A 20,257-nucleotide genomic window follows, 5' to 3' on the forward strand; every position below is an offset into this window, starting at 1 on the left:
TGTTGTATTTCAATTTTCTGAGAAGTTAAAATCAAAAAATCAAAAATGTGAGAAAGTCGATTTCTAGTAGACTTGACGACAAATTCAAATCTGTTTTTAGAATTCTTGTCGCTTCATTAAATCAATTGGTATGTTTGGCAAAAAACACATCTAGAATACTATGTCACGCATATGTTAGACAAAAACAGAAAATCACGGTATCGAATCCCCTTAATATAATAGTTGATACCATTAGACATTAATACCTTTATAACTTTATTATTGAATGTAGGGACACAACTACGCCCGTTGTAGGGACTAAGCATCTCTATTCAAACGAATGCACAGTATCGGAACACCAATTATAATTTTGGAGAGGTATAATTTTTTCAAATAAATAGGTAGTTACATTTACATAGTCAAGAAAGTACATATAATTAAATAACTATCAATTACGCACTCTCCCTTAACTAGGTAGTGCCTATCGATGTCTTAAATATTTTTTTGTAATTGACATTCTCTTTATCATAAAAATTATATAGGTTGTGCAATTGAAATTTACAAGGAATAAAACATGTTAAATCTGACACTGATGCATATTTTATTTTTACCTATAGTAACACGACTTAGTAAAATCAAGCTGTTGATTGTAAAAATAAAAATATGTAATATTCTTCTATAAATATTAATAATGGTAAAATATCAGCAGTATATGGTAGACGTAACCTTTAACATACCTAGTCTAAAATATAAACTCAAAATACCAATAATAAGGTACAAGTGAACTTTGTGAACTATAGATATTTATTTATCAACTGTTGACTATTGCTAGTTTTAGACGTTTCTACGTTCGCTATATATAAATAAACTTCTTGCATATTTAATTTAAAACGGGAGCGTCGAGCATATTATATTTGTATTATACATTTATTTCTACCTAGGTACGGTTATAGACTATAGTATAATATAAGTAACTAAATAATATGATGAAATAAAGATAACATTGTTTTAATTTATAATTTAATATTTTTAATAAGTTTTTACTTAATATTTATTAGTTACCTAACGTGATTAGACTTTTCAACAAAATATTTATTTAAATTCGAATACGTTATAAACATTGTGTGTTGAGTAAGTTAATATAGACACTCGTAGAAAGCTTAAGAGTGAAGAGAATCCATGAGATTTATATTACATAAATAATAGTAATAATTATAAGTAGGTACTAGGTATAATAGGTACCTACTACCTATTTACTAAAAAACCAAAGTCAATTGGAGACTGGAGTTTAGTTAAGTTGAGTCAACAATAAGAACGTTCAGCTAAAAGTTCAAAGTTAACAAATAACAAGCAATAAAAAAGTTTAAATTGCAAATTGAAAATAATATTGACTTAACTCAGTTAAAAGTTAGTTTAACTATTCATTTGTTTTAAATTTCCCCAGGGTTACACAATTTTTTTAATATTCCGCGTCTTCGCCCCAGATAATCCACCCACCTTTCTTTACTAAAATTATTATAACGCATGCATTTCACTTAACCGGAAATTTTTCAGTGTTTTGTATTCCTTGGTTTTTGTCCGTATACCACGAGTGAAGAGCATTGTAGAGGAACGTGGAAGCAGAATTGTCTAACTATATAGGTAGGTACTTCTAATAATCTGGACAGTGGTGGTCAAACGAGGGGGGTTTATTATTTATTCATTTTTGTATATAATATTATATTATCTAAGCTCTCTACATTTATCTAACTAAATTTAGTTATTGCACAACACTGGTTATTACATCGAAGCACTTACCTGTCCAAGTTGTGTATTTGATCACTGCCCGATCCGCGAAGCACGTGTATGCGTCCGTCGGCGGCGCTGAACCCGGCCTGGGCCTTGGCGTCCGGCAGCCCAACCTCGTCGGCCAACCCGCCGAACGACTGCACCCACTGGATGGGTGACGGGTACGCGAATTGCACGAACGTCTCGTGGCCGTCCGTGGTCACGGCCACCTGGAAGGTGTTGGTCCGGTCGGCGTTCTTCTTGTAATAGCCCACCCGGTGCCACGTGGCCACGAACACTGACGTGGCGGTGAACCGGCCCTGGTACCGCGGGTAAAACCTAGACACCAGGCCGTTTGCGTGGGCCAGCGTCCGTGGGTCCCTGTCCTCCCGGTAGTACACCTGTCCACTGCCACGCAGGTCCACGTTGGCGTAGAATGCGGCCAGCGCCGGGTAATCGAGCGGGAACGGCACGTTGAAGAACGTGGGCATCTCGTTGTTGAACGACACCAGGCCATTGCTGTTCACCTGCGCCCGGCCAAGTTACACAATTAGGTGGGTAGGTATTAAATATCATAATTTTATTGCAGTACAATATTATTAATCGTAGCAGGGACTGATACCGAATCGAAAAGAACCGGTTCTGGTACTCGAAATCCCTCATAATATCGAGAACCGGAACCGAATTTAAATGGTTTCAAATAACCGGAGCCGAATCCATATTTTTTAATGAGCTAAAATCTTGTTTTACAGTGATTGTTTTTTTTTCTTTTTAGCAAGAAACATCTTCAACCAACCCTCATCGATGGAGGAAATACTAGGAGAACACAATTCTCACCTAATAGGTACCTACATAGTTTCTTCAAATACATCGGTATCGACACCAAAATCTTATGTTGAAAAAACCTCACTACTAACAACTGTATTGTAAACATTATATAAAACTGTAAAACTACTAACCCACAAACATGTAATTCTTATCTAAAAACTAATTGTATATAAAATGTAAACCTTTCGCAGGCTAATGACCTTGTGTTGAAGCCTTAACTCTAATAAAAAAAATGATTGTTTTGTGTGTTTGCCTTCATCGCCTGTGCTCAGTTTATTGGCTATAAAAAGTACTTAAGTGCTATACATGCTTTGATAAACTATTTAAGGTATACTACTTTTGTTTAAACACTAAAATTTGGTACCAAAACCAAAATCAGAACCCTTAAATTAAATATTATCATATTGTTTAAACACTCTCTAAACTGTTAAATGAGCATTAAGCATATTACCTATTCATTATCGCTTATAATAATTGTATGTTCATCTAATGTATCTTAACAAATAATAATCATACACAATACACATTCTGGTAGGAATGCATGATGAAACGTAAACCAAATAGGAGGAAACATGTATGGTTTCCGTCTCGCACGAGTACGACATAACACATATTTTTCCTTCGCTAGTTTCAATAGGATGCTGTAAGTATTGATATTGGAGTGAATTGACCTATTATCGAACTTTTAAGTAACAACGTAATTTGTGTTCTCTCGTTGGCTTTTTTATAATAATATTTTAATTTTTAAGTGAATTATGAGAATTTTCAAATATTAATGTTGTATAATATACTTACTCATAACTCGCTTAAAAATTAAAATATCGTAAAAAACCAACGAGAGAACACCTATAATGTATAGTTAAAAGTTTGATGATAGGTCGATTTACTCTAATATTAAAACTGACAGCGCACTATTGAAACTAGCGAACGAAAATGTGGTATGTCGTCCGTCGTATGTTAGACGGAAACAAGTGAGACTATAGTGAGACTATTATAGACTATATACACATGCGAGTGCGACGTCCACTTAACACCCATCGGAATATCGGATAGTCTCAGCCAAACTGGTCATGATGATTAGGGTGCTCAATGTAGGAAATTCTCTTTTTGCGTTTCCCAATAATTGAAATAAAACCACGGAAAAACGGAAATATTTACGCAACACCAGTTTTTGATAGAGTCGTTGTGTTTTGCATTTTGTGCATCATGATTTTCAGAAAATAATAACTGTATAGAGCTGAGATATAAATTATAGGCAGGGGCGGATTGGCCCACCAGGAATTCAGGAGTTTTCCCGATGAACTACCCCCTACGCAATAAGCTGTTTTTAATTTCTTTTTTTAAGTATTCAATCACTCTTAAATACAATTTTTGATAAAGAAATATAAAATAAAAAAAGACCTATCTAATGCGCATTTAATCGTTGGACGCAACTTATCTGGGTAGGTATAGAAGGTACTAATTATATTTTTGGATGTAAGTATACAGTATGCACTGACGCATTGTACTGTGTACCCTAGAACAAATAGTATAATATTTACCTAATAGTAGACATCGCAAAATATATTGATCAATTAAAATATTGTTTTTAATCATTTGTTAATAAATAATAATATTAAATAATTTTTTTATGCGATTGGACTTTTGACAGTTAAATTTGAATTACTTATTTACAAAAAAATAGTTAAAAATTAATCGTTATAGCACAATATTGAAACTTATTTACATTGTTGTATGAACTATATATTATTTATTAAGAGGATGTCAGCGCAGCACTATTTGTTTTCTCTCTCTGACCCACGCGCAACATAGACAAACCGCATTTGCGCAGAATCATTTTTTCTATGTTTTTAAGTAATCTTAGATTAAAATCACGCATAACAAAAAAGATATAGAATAATATTTCTGAGGGAATAACATATCGATTTGTCTAAATAATGTCTCAAAACAATTTAAACATAATTTAAATGTACAACATTTTTTTGTTTATTTTGAAAGTCGAATACAAAGTCAAATAACAATATCGATATGTCATTCCCTCAACAATATTATTTTCTATCTTTTTAGTTTTTTGTGATGGGTGATTTTAATCTAAGATGACATAAAAACAAATGCGTTTTTGTCAATGTTTCGCGTAGACCGCAGAGAGAGAAAACAAATAGTGCGCTGAAATCCTCTTAATTAACAATGTATAATATATTTTATAAACCAATAATTAGTAAATTTAGTAGGTGTATACATTTCAAAACATTGTGTGCACAATTCAAAGACCAATCAGTTAATATAAAAAATGTGTCCATCAAGAAGTTAACAAAAGCTGTGCGCCGGTCTATTTACAATATTTTCCCACACTAAAATGTTTCTCCAATCCGCCCTTGATTATAAGTATTTAATAATTTCACAAAATATTTATTGTGACATTTTTTAGATTTTGGTATGATTTTAAAATGTTTTGGCTATTTTTAACCTAGAGATATGTACTTAAAGACACTTTACGTTTTAAAGTTTTCTTAAATTTTCTAAAATTTTTTTTAATTTATGTTGATAAATTATAACGTTATTTCGTTTAAGGCGCACATTGGGTGTACGTTTAAGGGGTGCTGGAATAATTTATGGTAGGTACACAGATCCCCTATTACTATAATAAACTGCGCGTTGCAATAATTTTAAATATTTATACAATAAAATATGATGGTGCACCCGTATGACGTGTCCATCTTACAGAATATTGTACAACATATCAAAAACTGTTTTCGCGGGTAAGAACCACTCGGGCTTTTATTTTTTCAGAATTAAAAAAAACTTATTCAAGTTTGGAAAACTCCAAAGTAATGCATTTTTAAACGATAAGAACTTTTTTCGTACTTTTGATATCGAAAATTTAAAAACAATGTTGCACAGTCAGTGTTCTCCTCTTTCTATAAAGTGTGAACATATTTTGGTTGCTTAACTTGGACTACAGCCTTAGTGGTCCACATAGGTGCTACGTTTTGGATTTGTAAGACGGAGACAACATAGCGGGTGCAGCCACCTCTAAATAATTATATTTGTCATTCCATAATAATCAACTCAGAGTAGCCTGCAGGTTAAATAACATTAGTAAAAAACCGTTTATTTATAAATAGAATATAATTTCGTAACCAACCGTGAACCGTAAGATAAGATGATATTATTATAATTGTCTGTAATAATATGATTGCTGTTTATTGTTTAATGTTTAGACGAAAACTGAAACGCTGAAACGTGCGCGGTTAAATTTCGTGTACCTATTATTGTATGTTTGTAATGGAAAAATATCCGACCCTATATATCACAATAATTTACAAAATATGATTATGCTAACCCCTTAGCACCCCCTTATGAGCGCCTATCGTGGTCGTTATGTAGGTATTATATTATTTTCTATGCACTCAAACATAATCAGACATTTTCAAAATATTTAAGACTAATCTTAAGCTATTTATTGTTTATATTATGAACTTTTATTCACACAATCACACTCTTCTACGATATCTGCAAAAAAAAAAATAGATACCATGGATCCGTCCAAAATTTAAGTTTGTGGTTTTATAATAACTTATCGGTACCTGTTTGACCATCGTAATTTTTGTTATTAATAAATAATAATATTAATTTATAATATGTATTATGATGAATATTGTTATACATCGGCGTTTCCCAAACTGTAGTCCGTGAATAATTATAACATATTTATTATTGTTAAGTTAGGTTATTTTTATGCTCTAAGCTGCGGTCCGGCGTAGGAATAGTTTGTCAAACGTTTTATAATATTAATATGCTATGTTTAGCTTAAATAAAAAATAGTATATAACTTGATCACCCACTAAATTACTGTCGTGATAGAAATACCTATACCATTACATGACAATTGATAATCATTAACTGTGTACCTACAAAATAACTATTTTTGATATATTAAAAAAAAAAACTAAAAATATTAGAAATTTAGCATATATTTGTACACAAACACATTTTGGAATACCAGTTGTCGAGTGAATCCAGATAATAATTATTATCTATAAACCTTGGAGTGAATCGAGAAAAAATGATCATAACAATATTGTTAGGGTGTACGAGTATACCTACGAGTCTGCAGCTATAATTTAGTTATATAGCTATTTAAAGTGCCCCGCACGCTCACCCCCCTAAGCCGATCACTGTAATAATTTTTTTTGCTGGCGAGGGGATGGCCCTGCGAAACTCACAAGAAATGTATAGGCATTATCGTATAGTTCCCGATTTAAAAATAGACGGAACAATTTAATCCATATTATCCATTTACCTATTGTGTTATAAATAATAATAATTTTATTAATTAATCTATATTATTTTGATTCATACAATATTATACCAACGTCCTATTGAATAAAGTCTATAAATGCTATAATAAGTATTTCAGATTATGTGATTAATGCGACAATGTGATATAACACGACCACTGAACTCTACGACACACGTGTGTAATCAACTATATATGTCTATATTTACAATATAGTCTACATAATTTGATACAAAAATATTATTGCAGAACAAACGGACGAGTGCGAAGACTGTTTTCGGCAAATATTGATAAATGATAATCGTTTTGAGTTTTCATTTGGTTTTCTTTGTTTTTATTTTCTAAAAACAACGATTTTTTTGGTACCTATCAAATGTATAACAAACAAAAGGGTACAAAAACGTGTTCGGGGGAAAAAATACCATTAGAAAATAATTCTGTTCGGTAAAACAATAATCAATAATATAATATGATAGAAGTTTATACCAATGGCGTAATTGAGAATGTTTCATGGGAGGGGATCAAAATAAATTTGTATGGCAAACTTGTGGGGGGCTTTGCCCGTAATAAATCATCAGATTTCTGTTTCTTTAAATAATATACAAGAAATTGTGTAGGTAAAATTATTATTAAATATAATGCTTTATTAATTATTATTATAAATTATTAAATTCAATTTTTTTTAATAAACTCTATCAAATTTTTATAAAAATTAATATGACATAGATACCTAATAGTTGATTGAATAAATTGCAGTGACTGCAGTTAAATTTTCAATACATTTTTTAACTGGTGTTTATTTAATTTTGCATAATTTTAGCGCGAGTTGTAATACTAATTATAAATTATAATAAGTGTATAAAATACATATACAAATAGTATTTTGAATAATTTAAAATTGTAATACCTACGTCAATTCCAAGCTTCTTTTTAAAAAAATTCAATCGAGTACTACTAGTTGCTGGTAACTTAATTTTTTTTGCTCCATTTTTCTTTTAGCTTATAAAAATAAAATAAATTAGGTACTAAGTTGTGTGACAAGTGACTATGAGGAAATGGCACGGTGTGTTCTGAGTTCTGACTGTGTAGTGTCCACTGTCTATACGTAATCGTAATAATCAATGTATTGAGTGTCGGTGAGCGTTCGTAGTATTACTATTCATTCTACGAAATGTAAATCTTGAAGTTACATTTTTATTATTATAATATGTTTTCGGAATGGGGGTTTTTCCCATTATCGAATTACTTACCGCCTATAATGTGTATGCATGTATTGTGTAGGAAGTAGGTACTGCAATTTGGTACAGTGTGTGGCATGGCACAAAGTGTTTATTAAAAGTGAATCAGACCATTTATTTTGAAATATGCTAATCGTTTACCGGGTAAATATTTTTATACCTGGGTATAATGTTTATACCAAAAAAACTAAACATTTTATTTTTTTTCTAGTTTCGTAATAATTTATAAATTTGTATTTGAACTATTTGTAGGTATAAGAGTATAAGACAATATATAAATACAGCTCATGGGGGGGATCTATCCCCCATATCCCCCCCGTTATTACGCCTCTGGTTTATACATTATTATAATAATTAAATATCAATCATTGTCCGCACTTACCCATGACCACTTTTATTGTAATTTTGTAAAATCTCATGTGGGGTGTTATTTTCTCGGGGACTACATTTCTTATTTAGCAGTGCCTACAATTGTAAATAGAGCGAATAGAATACCTGAAGAACGAAGTGAAATACATCAGTTCAGTAAAAATAGAAAATAGAATTTATTTATAATTTATGTATTAAACGAGTCCTCTTTAAATAAGACACATATAAATGTGTATTGAGCTTAGTGTACGTGAAATGTTTTACGTATAAAATGTAATTGATCGATATGCATTTTAATACTAATGAACACTACCTAAATCATAGGTACCATTGATATTTGATTAGAAATACTATTCAATACAATCGATGGTAGGTAAATCATAGCCCATAGGTACGTAATATTGTTTAATATGTACATTTACAACTTATTATAAATTTATCATATTATTATATGTATATATACATATAAATCTATAGATTAAAAATGTTTAGCAAAATAATATGATAAACGATTAATGATTTAAAGTTAAAGATTTCACATCTATACGCAGTTATAATGTAATAATAATATTATAGTGTACACAAATTATCTACTCCCAAAAACGTAATCTCTCGTGTCTGACTGTTTGACCTTTTCTTTTGATTTATTAAGTATTGTAGCATGTATTGGATATAACTAAAAGAGTTTGCTGTATCAATTGAGCATACAACTCATTTATAGGATGAATCAATTATGTAATTTTAGTATTTTACTCCTGACAAAAAAAATTACCTATCTGTAACACATTTTCCTACTATTCAGTTGAACCAAATTCAAGCATTGTGTGATCACACACGTTTTAAAGTTCACCAAATCATTAAACATTAGGTACTGAACGGATACAATTCAATATCATAGCAATATTAATTAATAATTTTTGATTTTATTTTTTTTTATCTGCTGTTTTGTTATTATATTATTTATGACTTGTGTAGACAACAACCTGTACCTACTGCCTACCTTGAGCATTAAACATGAGAAAATATAGTACTTAAAATTAAAAATTGGTTAAAATTATAAATATAAAACGGTTTAAGTTGATCACAATTACTATTACTGGTATTTTATAACCATGTGTAACGTCATTTTGTATAGATACGGTTTTTTTATGCAATAGAATATTAAAGTGTAATTTGCTTTAACTTCTATCATCACTTGTAAAACGGCCATTATAGGCTATAATCATTTCAATCTTATTAAAAGTTAAAGCACAAGCAGACATTATTTAATTTTTTTTTTTTTGATAGTAACAGAGTTTAACCCTGCTTGGGAGTTATAAAATAAAGCTTTTATAGAAATAAAATAATAATCTCAAAAGTAGCTAATATATGTAATGGTTATGTATGATTTACTGATTTTGGGATGCAATAAATATATCAACTTCAATGTTTTTTTTAACTTACGAAAATCGTGTCGTAAGTCTCATTATAGAACTTCACAGGCACACTGAGTGGAATGCCCGGGCTAGCGACCTCATATCCCACTCGTAACTGTGTATCACCGGCTGTTGGTCCATAAGGATAAACTAATTGCGTAGAACTATTTATCCCAAAGACCAGAATTAAAAGAAAAAACCGTAACAATTCACTGAACCGATCCATGGTTTTTGTTAAACTGAAAGTGACTGATGGCCGTTACACTATTCGTACATAATATGGCAATAATAGGTTATCTATACAATTTTACATATTATTTTAGACTTGAGATCAAAAGTCCAAACAGATAAATTTCATGTATTCACAGAAAAGAAAGAACAATCAGTAGCATTAAAATAGTATTATTATATTAGTATAAATTATATGTAGGTATAAAAAAAAAAAATTCAAAGGTCAATGTTGATAAAAATGTTGATTTTTATAATTTATGAATCAGTACAACTATCCCATTGATTCTTTAATTTTCTGTAAGAGAAGTTTGACTTCCGGTGATTCATCTGAGATAAAGTTCATTGAAAACTCATTGTATAGGCTCATAAATGATTCCAACTCTTCTACAGCTCTTAGATCTAAACAATTAACAATAATTTATTAAATAAGAAAAACTATATTATGATGTCATCACTTCCTAAATATTGATTAGGTTATTAACATCATCCATTGCATTGTACATATTACACTAAAAACACTAATAACTTAAATTTTTATTATGATATACAAATATATTTTGTATTATATACATACAGGATGATTTACTAAGTATTTTCACTGTTGGGAATCACTTAGTAACCCATAGCGAAATAGTAAGTGTAGGTATTAAATACTAATCATTTTGTTTATGCATATAAATGATTGGGTTCAATATAATAACAATACCTTTGTTGTTATAAATGAATAAATGTATACAATTTTATTATACTTGAATCAATAATTTCAATTATCTTTTTAAAATACTTTAGTTATAAATAAACACTGAACTGTACAATTTAATACAATCGGAAGATGATATAAAAATATTGTATTCCTAAACTGCAATACAAATAATTCATAAACACAAAGAATTAATATGTGTTGTAACTTAAATAGAAAATCATGTTTATACTGGTTATCTAAAAAATAACCTTAATTTACATTATTTTAAGCTAACATTTTGATTGTAAATAATTCAATGTAAATATCTTAATTATTTTCTATAGTTTTTAATATAAAATATGTAGTGGTCAATAAATACTATCAATTTAATTATAATATTCCATAAGTAGTGATAAATTAAAAATATATAAAATATACAAAACTATATCTTACCTTTCAAGTTTGTTATCACCAATATATAAACTTCTAGGGATAATTTTCGCAAACTTACATTTTTTGGCACGCCTGAAAGTAAATATTTTAATGAATAGAATTATCAAAACTATGAATTATGCTAAATTTAATTTACCATTGATTTATCAATTTTTTAAGCTTACCAAAAGAAAAGTGTAAAGTTATTTTTACATGGCTAAGTATGTATTTAAGTTGTTGCTTGTGACTGGCATACAGCTGAGCAAAAGCCAATCGGTCTATTACTTTCAAGAGTGTACTCATGATAGCTAACTGCAGCGGTCTAGTATTATTTTTTAAATGATCAGCACACTGAGCAGCAACTGTTTCTCCAAATTCAACTACATAAAAAAACATGGCAATGACTGTTTAGTTCCTACTTCAATCTGTGATAATTATAACAGAAACTTTTAGATTTATTTGGTACCTTGAGTTGCCAATGTTTGAGGCCATGCTTTTCCAACCAATGTGAATAAAGATTCTTTTAATTTTAATTGCTGTGATTGATCATCAACATCTGAATCTTCGGTACTCTATAAATACAAAACGTATATTATAAATCACTATTCTTATTATAATGACAGATTAAGATGAGAAAAAACCATACTTTTTGTATTATGTGCATAACTAATTGGTAAGTTTGAGCAAATCGATCAATTTTTAATTTTTCCAATAGCTCGCCAAGAGTTTTTAAAGCTACCATTCTATAGTTAACATTTTCTTTTTTACATTCATTGAAAACCAATTCCACAATTTCTTCATTTTTACGTGTTTCTGCTAAATCACTGAAAATATACCAATTTTTTATAATAAAAATGATCAGTAAATCTCATTACAAATACAGTTGATACTCTTATCCGAATTTTACCTTGAACTTAAGTTTAATTGCAACAAGGCTTCTAGTAAGAATTCTTTACCATCCCAAGTTCGCCCAGCCAAACCAGTTTTAATTGTTTCTATAAACTTATTACGGTGTTCTTCGTTTAATTGTCGACCAAGTTTATTGGCTGCATCACCAATCGATCTAGCTGCCTACAACATAATGTCATTATATAGATGGGATACAAATATAAAAAGTAATTTTTAAATTATCTCACTTGTGCTTTCATTGACCACGATGGGGACTTGATTGCAATACCCAAAAATTCATAGACAGAATCCAAATAACGCAATAGTACACCTTCGGTATTGTGTACGTTGTCTTCCCAAAGTTCTTTCCAAATATCATGGCTTGAAACAATTAAAGCTTCTCCGTTACCTTAAAGTTAAAAAAAATTGTGTTAACAAATGATAATTGAGAATTATATTCATGTAAATTACTTGTTTCTTTTTTGTGGATAGCAAAAAATACCAATGGTATAATATTAGCCAAATATAAATCTGGTTTCTCACATTGACTTATACCTTTTAGTGCATACCCAACGGTTTGTCTGATACTTTCATCTGTAAATTATTAATTGTTGAACACATTTTCATAAATAATGAATAACTATAAGGCACATTTACCTTCATTTTCTATGTACAAATCTCTCAATGATTGAATTAACTTGTTTACAGTAGTATCTTTGGCAACTGTAGTGATTATAGCTATAGTAGACGCATAGCTTTTTCTAATTGTAGTGTTGCGATCAGTAATACCTTTCATTAAGGATTTTAAAATTTTTTCTAAAATAAAAATATACATATAATATTATACAATATTTATATTTATTAAATGTGATATGCACTTTACCTAAAAATTTTGAGTTGACCTGTAGCTGCTTTTGGGTGATCAACAAACTAATAAAATGTGATGTGGCAACTTTAGTAGGTAATCCAATATTAGTGGTTAGAAGATCTTGTAAGAGTGGTATTAAGTCTTGCAATACTGTCTCATCGATATAAAGTAAGCTCTGAAAGTTAAAATAAAATATAAGATTTTTTAATAAAAATTAACTATTTATATATTTTTTTTAAATTACCTTTGATAGTACATCACTTGAACTCATTGTTCTCGCTGAAGCAGCACGCTGAGAGTCTATAAGTTCTTGAGTGTTGGGATTAGCTCCAGACATAACACTTAGAATACTCATAGTTGGTGTTTCCGCTTTATCCGCACCTCTCAAAAGTGCTATTATTAATTTTGCCAAGTCTCCTTTTAATTTGTCACCACAGTTGACAATTAACTGAGATATCATATCCATACTAAAATTAAATATGCATCATAATATGCAATAATAATGATAGAAAAATTTAATAAACCGTATTTACCTCATTGCCCGTATACTCGACTCAGTGTGATACAGACCTCTGTCTAAAATTATTGGCAAGAGTAATTGTAGCAATACGGTATTTGTGGTGCATTCAGTCACACATAACTATACAAAAATATCACATTTGTACAATAAAATAAGGATTAAACAATAAACATAAATTTAATTGTTTATACTTTAGATAGTGTTTTAGCAGTAGACGTGGCAGCGGTTCTAGTGCCTTCATGAATATCATCCATCACTCTTATGAGTTGTTTCCATGCTTCAATTGTTAAATCCAAACATTTCTATAAATTGCAAATTGTTTGATTAATAATTATATATATTATTGTAATACAGTATAATACTAATATTTACCGTGAATATTTTATCCCCGGTATATTGCAAAAATGAAGGGATAGCTTGACAAACAGAAATTCTAACTCTCCAATCGGGACAGGTTATGTTTTTTACTAAATCCACATAAATTTCTTCATGATACTTGTCAACCTAAACACAAAATGTTTATATTTCTATGCTTCAAAACGTGATGATTACAGAAAACCAAAGTCACTGTAAAACTTATTTTATTTATTTTCATTTGAGATCCTAAAAAAAATGAAGTAAAAAACTTACTGTGAAACGTGTATCTGATACAAGATAACTCCATATAGCACTCATTGAAGTTTGTACAATCGGTGTTGGATCATATTGATAACGATACAGTCTCGGTATAATAAATGGCAATTGTTCATTAAGTTGATCATCAATTTCCAACTTCGATTTAGATTCCTTATAAAAAAAAAAATAAAATATAAAATATATTTTTTATCGTAAAAAATACAATCATAACTACCTTTTTCTTATTATAGTTTGCTAATTGTATAAATTTATATAGTAATTTAGGTCTATTCAGATCAATTACTAATGAACACAATTCTTTGTATGTTGACAAAATACCTCTAAAAATTAAATATTTACATATATTAAAAAATAACTAACAATAAATCAGAATTAAACTTTTTAAATTCCTCTTACCCAGAACTATCTTTGCCACTATTTCCCATTGCCATATATTCTGATAACTGTTTAATAAGCAATTTTAAAATAGGTTCTTTACGATCATCAGCTTCATATTTGTATACATTTATCAAAGCCTTAGATGCAATATCTCGGATGTAGTCTAAAAAATAAAAGAAGATATATTTTTTTCCAATGATTTATTCATAGTAATAACTAATAATTATAAATACTATTCTTTTCTGCCAGGAGTGCAACATAAGCAGTTTGAATACGAGCAAGTTTTTGATTTACTGAAGTTAATGTGTTACATTCTTCCAATACATTAAACATCCAAACACAACATGCCTAAATAAAAATATTAAGTATAATATATCGGTCAAAAAACAGTTATACAAAACAGTTAAACAATCAATATTTTATTTTATTTTGTTATATTCATAAATTATGTATAATTTTAATAACTTACTGTAATATTTTTAAAGTAAGGAATAATACTTAAAATAATATCCTAGTTTATCAAACAATATTTTTTTTTGGAATATTAATTTTAATTTTAATTACCTGTTTTGAATTTGGATGATCTTCAGACTGAACTTTTTCTAATATACTATTTAAAAAGTAATCAGCCAATTTCTCACATTCATCGACAGATAAATCAGATATATTTTTTTTAAACTCATCCTCATTACATGTCCAAAAGTTTCGAGACATTTTTGATCGAGGTCCAAGGATAGCACAAGATATACTATCACCAATTGATAAATGTATCTCTATATCTTTTGTCTATAATTTAAATAAATAAAAAATAAAACAGCTAAAAATGAATAAATGATAAATACATACATATTTAGTGTTGTCTAAATATTCTTTAATAATATCTTTACTTCTTGATGAGGTTTCTCCAACACAAATCAACCCTGTGCATTTAATTGCTTTGTTTCTGATCTGAAATGCATAACATTTACCAAATTGTTTGATTCTGAAGTTATGTTAAATTTAAATTTACCTTTGAAAGTGTTGAGCTATTAAACGAAATACTTAATAGTTTTTTTACTAGTGTTGATTTCTTAGACTCTTCAATAGGTAATGGATTTAGCCTTCCAATTGCACCTATCACATCACAAGCAGCACCAACTATTAAAGGACTTGTGTCATCGAGTAATGTTACTAAATAAAGATAAATGATAATATTATAATATATTAAAATGTATGTAACTAATTATTATATAATAATATATCAATATAATATACTATAAAATAAAAACTGTAATAATATTTATTCACCAAGTGAAGTAAATGTATCTTCTCCAACCAATGGTGGACAACTAGTATTATTGTAATATTGATACTCTTGAAGTGATGATAGGGCATATAAGGAAGCGTATAAATCCAATGATTTACTACGGTTTTTATCCATTAAAGATGATATTAATTCCTTAATGCGCTTTTCAGAGATCGATTCGTCCACAGCTGATAGAATTATACCATACAGTATTCCACTCAATCGTCGCATATCTTCATTACTCGATACAAATAATTTCTAAAATTTTGTTGTCTGTTAGTTATTGATTTTGTAGAAGGAAATCAATATTTACCTGAATTATATTTAAATCTTTGGTGTATTGATTTTTTAATTCATTTGATAATGTCGCAACACATGCTAATAAATTATTGAGGGGTATTACACTGGGTTTGATTTCTATCAATTGCATCATGAGTTTAAAATAATGATCCACAATTTTTGCATCAGACTGATAAACTTTGGACAAATATTTACAAATATCTGGTGTATGTTCTGATGGATGATATAAAGTATTGTATGTAACTGGTAAACCAGCACTAAATATCAAGCAATGGTTGAGATATTCAGCTATCTAAATATAAAAGTATATTACAAATTTAATATTTACTTATTTATTCATAACCATTATCTATAACTTTAATACTAACATCTAATAGAACAGACGAGTCAAACTGTTGATTACTATCGACAACAGTCATCACCATATCTGGGAATCGAGGCAATAGCAGTGCCTTTTCATTTTTACCAATAAGGTTACCTGCTTCATCCACGCTGTATAATATTTTTTTTAAATCTGAATCACTAAAATATATAAGTATTGCTCATTAGAGCCATTAATTTATTTAAATGTCTTAAAATAATAGTACTGTTGTACCCGATAGAAGTTGAATGTGACACAATCAACAATAATCTTGACTTAGCATCATCAGCAGGAAATAGATAAGATAAATAATGCGTTGTAACTTGCTTTAGAAGGCCATCAGACATTTTACAATAGTGTGCGATCATGTTCAAAATGTCAGTAAGTTTACTGGAGTCAGTATATGCATTGCACATAGAGATTAAACTTGATCGAATCGATCCTTTCAAATCTGGGGAAGTTTCCTGAACAAATAATAATAGTTAATAGCGAAAATGATTTATTAGTTTTATAAATAATCTGTATACTTTTATCAAAGCATCAAAAAATGAATTCAGTAGAACTAAGTCTTCTTTTACTGAGGAAGGCACTTTAGAAATCAGTAAGCCAATTAGAGTGAATGTCATCTGTTTAGCATTTAAATCAAGTTCTGGTGATTTTAGTAACTTTAACAGACCAGAATTTAATAAAATTGGAGTAGCTTGAAGCAGAATTTTAGCCGGTTTTCTATAAAAACAAAAATGTTGTAACAATTTAATACATGGTTACATATTTTATAAACTGTTTCAAATAAATGATGATCACTATCAAATAAAAAATTACCGGACATATTTTACTATTATTAAAATAGATCATATTTGGTTTATTAAATTATTAATACTTTGTTTATAAATAACTTTTTGATCATGTATTATAATATTCTATTGTTTATGATAAAAACTGAGTATAATACTATTCAATAATCTTTAATAATTATTTGATGGCGCCTATACTAATACTAAGTTTATCATATATCATATACAATTATAGTGCAGGTAAACTTACTGTTGTATGATGATTTGTGTGAATTGTAATGCCAAGTTTTTGAGCCTTTGATTAGTATTCTCGCCATTCCAACAGTCAAAAATAATCTAAAACAAATAGGTATTTAAAACTTTTATGATGTAATAATTAAAAAATCATTGTTATTAATGTGATTACTTCTTAACTTAAGAGGTAATTTAATAACATTTATTAAATTTAACAGTACAAACCTGCATGCATTGCGGCCAAATGACCGATTCTTCGCTTTTGCTAAAACATAAACATGGCAGTATCTTTAATCGTATTCGCACACAAGCTGGTTCTTTTTTATTTGCTGCTCCTTGCTTGTTTAAACTAGTGCCAAGAAATAATGCATATAATGGCATCATAGTAGATGATTTAGACCAGTCAATCTCACTAATTGAACATACAAATTATAAATTAAACAAAATACCAATGGTAAATTATAATATAATATTTTAATTTTAACTAACCAAGTAATTTTTCTTAATTCATTTCCACCAGAATTAGCTACCATATATCGCGTATCAGCAGCCCCAACAACTGAATGTACTAATACTGATTGTGATTCAAAAATGTTTGCTGATATCAAACCCAAAATACCTAATTTAACCTATACTCATTATAAATTTTTCAAATATTAAAAAAAAAATTTAAAAAAAAAAGAGATCATCAAGTATATTACTTGTTCGTGATAATCAGCATCCATGAATATTAGAGGTATGTTGAGCCGCAACCTTTTTAAAGATTGTGTGTTAAATCCAGGTACAGGAACTTCATCTGATCCACTCCATTTATAAGGCAATAACAATACATCTAACATTAACTGTAATATTACAGTTTTCAATGTTGGATTTTGTTGAATGACTATTATGCCCTTACTTGCTACTTGAACATTTGATTTATTAAGAACCCCAATTATAAGCAATAAAATGCTAGAAAATTAAAATTAAAAATTATATTACCTAAACATTTATATATTATTTTAAAATTACGTTTTAAATTTTGTATTACCTTTCTTGGTGAGAAATCGACTTATTAGCTATAGAATTAATAAGAGAGGGGATAAGTTCAACTTTTTTATTGTTATCTATACGGCCAAAGCTAGTTTTAACAAACACCACAGTAAAATTCTAAAAAAATATAAACATGTAAATTATACAACTCAAAGTATTATATTATATGTCATATTAAGATACTTGCCAATACAAAATTGTTTGTGGACGTGGATAAAAGTGTAACTAATTGATCAACAGGAAGTAAAATACTCGGACTTTGTTTTATCACTCTTGTGATGTGAGTCAATAACTCTACAACCTACAATTATGATAAATATTACAATAATGACAATGAACTTAAATTTAAATTTGTCAAATACTTTATTTTTGACTGATTCGTGAGGAGAAGATAACTTTTGTAATACTGGTACTAAAAAGTTATTAATGCAAGCTGAGAGCTGTGCATCTGTATCTGCCGAGCCAAGACGGAAGAACACCCTCTCCAAGAGCACTGTATACATAAAACGATTAAAATACCGGATTATTGAAAACCCAGTAAAAATGTATGCACTAAACAGGCACTTACCCAATTCGTCATTCATGTTCGTCTCAGACATGATGATATTATATTGACTCAAAAATATGTACAACAGGTATCGACTAATAACCGATAACATAAAGGTATTGAATTAATAATACATAGTACATACATAGTTATGTTTTAGTAATATTCTGGTTTATGACTCACCTGAACGACTGATTTTTACGTAAAATACAACATAATAACCAACAGGTAGATCGTAGATACTAGAACTGTACTATGAAGTTGAGTTTGTTCTACCTATTTCTAATAATATAAAATATTAGGCAGGTATTAGAATAAAATTAGAATATTACTACAGGTAGATCTTTAATCATGATTACTAATCACATTTTATTTTCAAATTTTCATTATCATTGTTTATAAGTATGAAGGTGGTAACGAGTTTGATAAAAATTAAAAACATATAATTCAAAAAACGTTTATACCATCTGGCCTAACTACATGTACCAATCGTACCAACCACGAACCACTGTCAAATATTTATATCAGCATATTATTGTACTAATTACCACGGTTGTAGATATATCTTAAACTGTGCTAATTACCAGACATGATATAAATTATAAAACATTTTGGCTATTCTGTGCTAATTATAGATATTTGATATGTTCCACTTCTTTTAGTTTATTTTCGATTAGTAAAATACGATTTTTGTTAAAAGTTTTATAAGCTTGAAAATGTACAAGTAGGTACTCATAACTCATAAAATATTCTTACAGCAATAATATTATATACCTTATGTTGAAAATCCAGTCACTGTTCTTTCTTTTCCATATTTTTACGAAATTCATCAAAATCACAAAAATTAATAATTCATACAATTTTTATATGGACATCTATAAAGATTGAAAATGTCAATACTAAAAATATTAATTTACAATATTCCCCATTAGTTTTTCTTAAATTTATCTAGTACCCATACCTACGAAAAGCGATTCTGCAGAGCAGAAACGGTAAATATTTCCAAAGATATTTTTTTAGATTATTTGGTACCTACGTATCTATAATCCGCATAATATTATAATTTATGTTATGCTAATTACATATTATTGATATTAGTAATTTTTTTTTTCATTTTTTTTTCTAAAACAAATCGTAGGTACCTACACCTTTTTATTTTCTGTTTGAACCGAC

The 20,257-nt window shown here is 28.9% G+C and overlaps 2 protein-coding genes across 2 annotated transcripts in view; both read right to left on the reverse strand.

The window, feature by feature from the left end:
- LOC103310328 (nidogen-2) overlaps window positions 1–10,150 on the reverse strand; it is a 24,095-nt gene extending 13,945 nt beyond the window's left edge. Inside the window, exons 1-2 of the mRNA XM_008188271.3 lie at window positions 9,925–10,150; window positions 1,777–2,273 (exon numbers count right to left, since the gene is read on the reverse strand). Coding sequence (XP_008186493.1) covers window positions 1,777–2,273; window positions 9,925–10,122 — 695 coding nt within the window. The 5' untranslated portion in view covers window positions 10,123–10,150. The remainder of the gene's footprint in view (window positions 1–1,776; window positions 2,274–9,924) is intronic.
- A 204-nt stretch (window positions 10,151–10,354) lies between these two features.
- LOC100163605 (proteasome adapter and scaffold protein ECM29) lies at window positions 10,355–19,441 on the reverse strand. The gene is made up of 35 exons (XM_008188263.3): window positions 19,268–19,441; window positions 19,106–19,179; window positions 18,900–19,030; window positions 18,725–18,838; window positions 18,536–18,654; window positions 18,207–18,456; window positions 17,995–18,134; window positions 17,731–17,917; window positions 17,522–17,607; window positions 17,005–17,203; window positions 16,712–16,941; window positions 16,485–16,638; window positions 16,130–16,408; window positions 15,819–16,074; window positions 15,541–15,701; window positions 15,378–15,479; window positions 15,096–15,317; window positions 14,765–14,879; window positions 14,550–14,694; window positions 14,368–14,473; window positions 14,148–14,303; window positions 13,890–14,021; window positions 13,709–13,819; window positions 13,531–13,637; window positions 13,242–13,464; window positions 13,013–13,172; window positions 12,787–12,945; window positions 12,601–12,723; window positions 12,378–12,538; window positions 12,149–12,312; window positions 11,888–12,065; window positions 11,708–11,813; window positions 11,427–11,621; window positions 11,263–11,334; window positions 10,355–10,526 (listed from the first exon to the last, which is right to left on the reverse strand). Exons 2-35 carry the CDS (start codon window positions 19,134–19,136, stop codon window positions 10,399–10,401), a joined length of 5,202 nt encoding a protein of 1,733 aa, XP_008186485.1. The 5' UTR covers window positions 19,137–19,179; window positions 19,268–19,441; the 3' UTR covers window positions 10,355–10,398.
- Window positions 19,442–20,257: the final 816 nt, after the last annotated feature.

Source organism: Acyrthosiphon pisum, chromosome A3 (genome assembly GCF_005508785.2).
Source record: "Acyrthosiphon pisum isolate AL4f chromosome A3, pea_aphid_22Mar2018_4r6ur, whole genome shotgun sequence".
In the NCBI taxonomy this organism is placed as follows: Eukaryota; Metazoa; Arthropoda; class Insecta; order Hemiptera; family Aphididae; genus Acyrthosiphon; species Acyrthosiphon pisum.

What these genes read in the sequence shown, in the direction of transcription:
- LOC100163605 (XM_008188263.3), bottom strand. Translation starts at nt 19,136, where the DNA reads ATGTCTGAGACGAACATGAATGACGAATTGG. An exon ending in GGTCAACTCAAAATTTTTAG is followed by an intron (nt 12,946 to 13,012) that starts GTAAAGTGCATA and finishes TTTTTATTTTAG; the next exon opens with AAAAAATTTTAAAATCCTTA. An exon ending in CGTGGTCAATGAAAGCACAA is followed by an intron (nt 12,313 to 12,377) that starts GTGAGATAATTT and finishes ATTATGTTGTAG; the next exon opens with GCAGCTAGATCGATTGGTGA.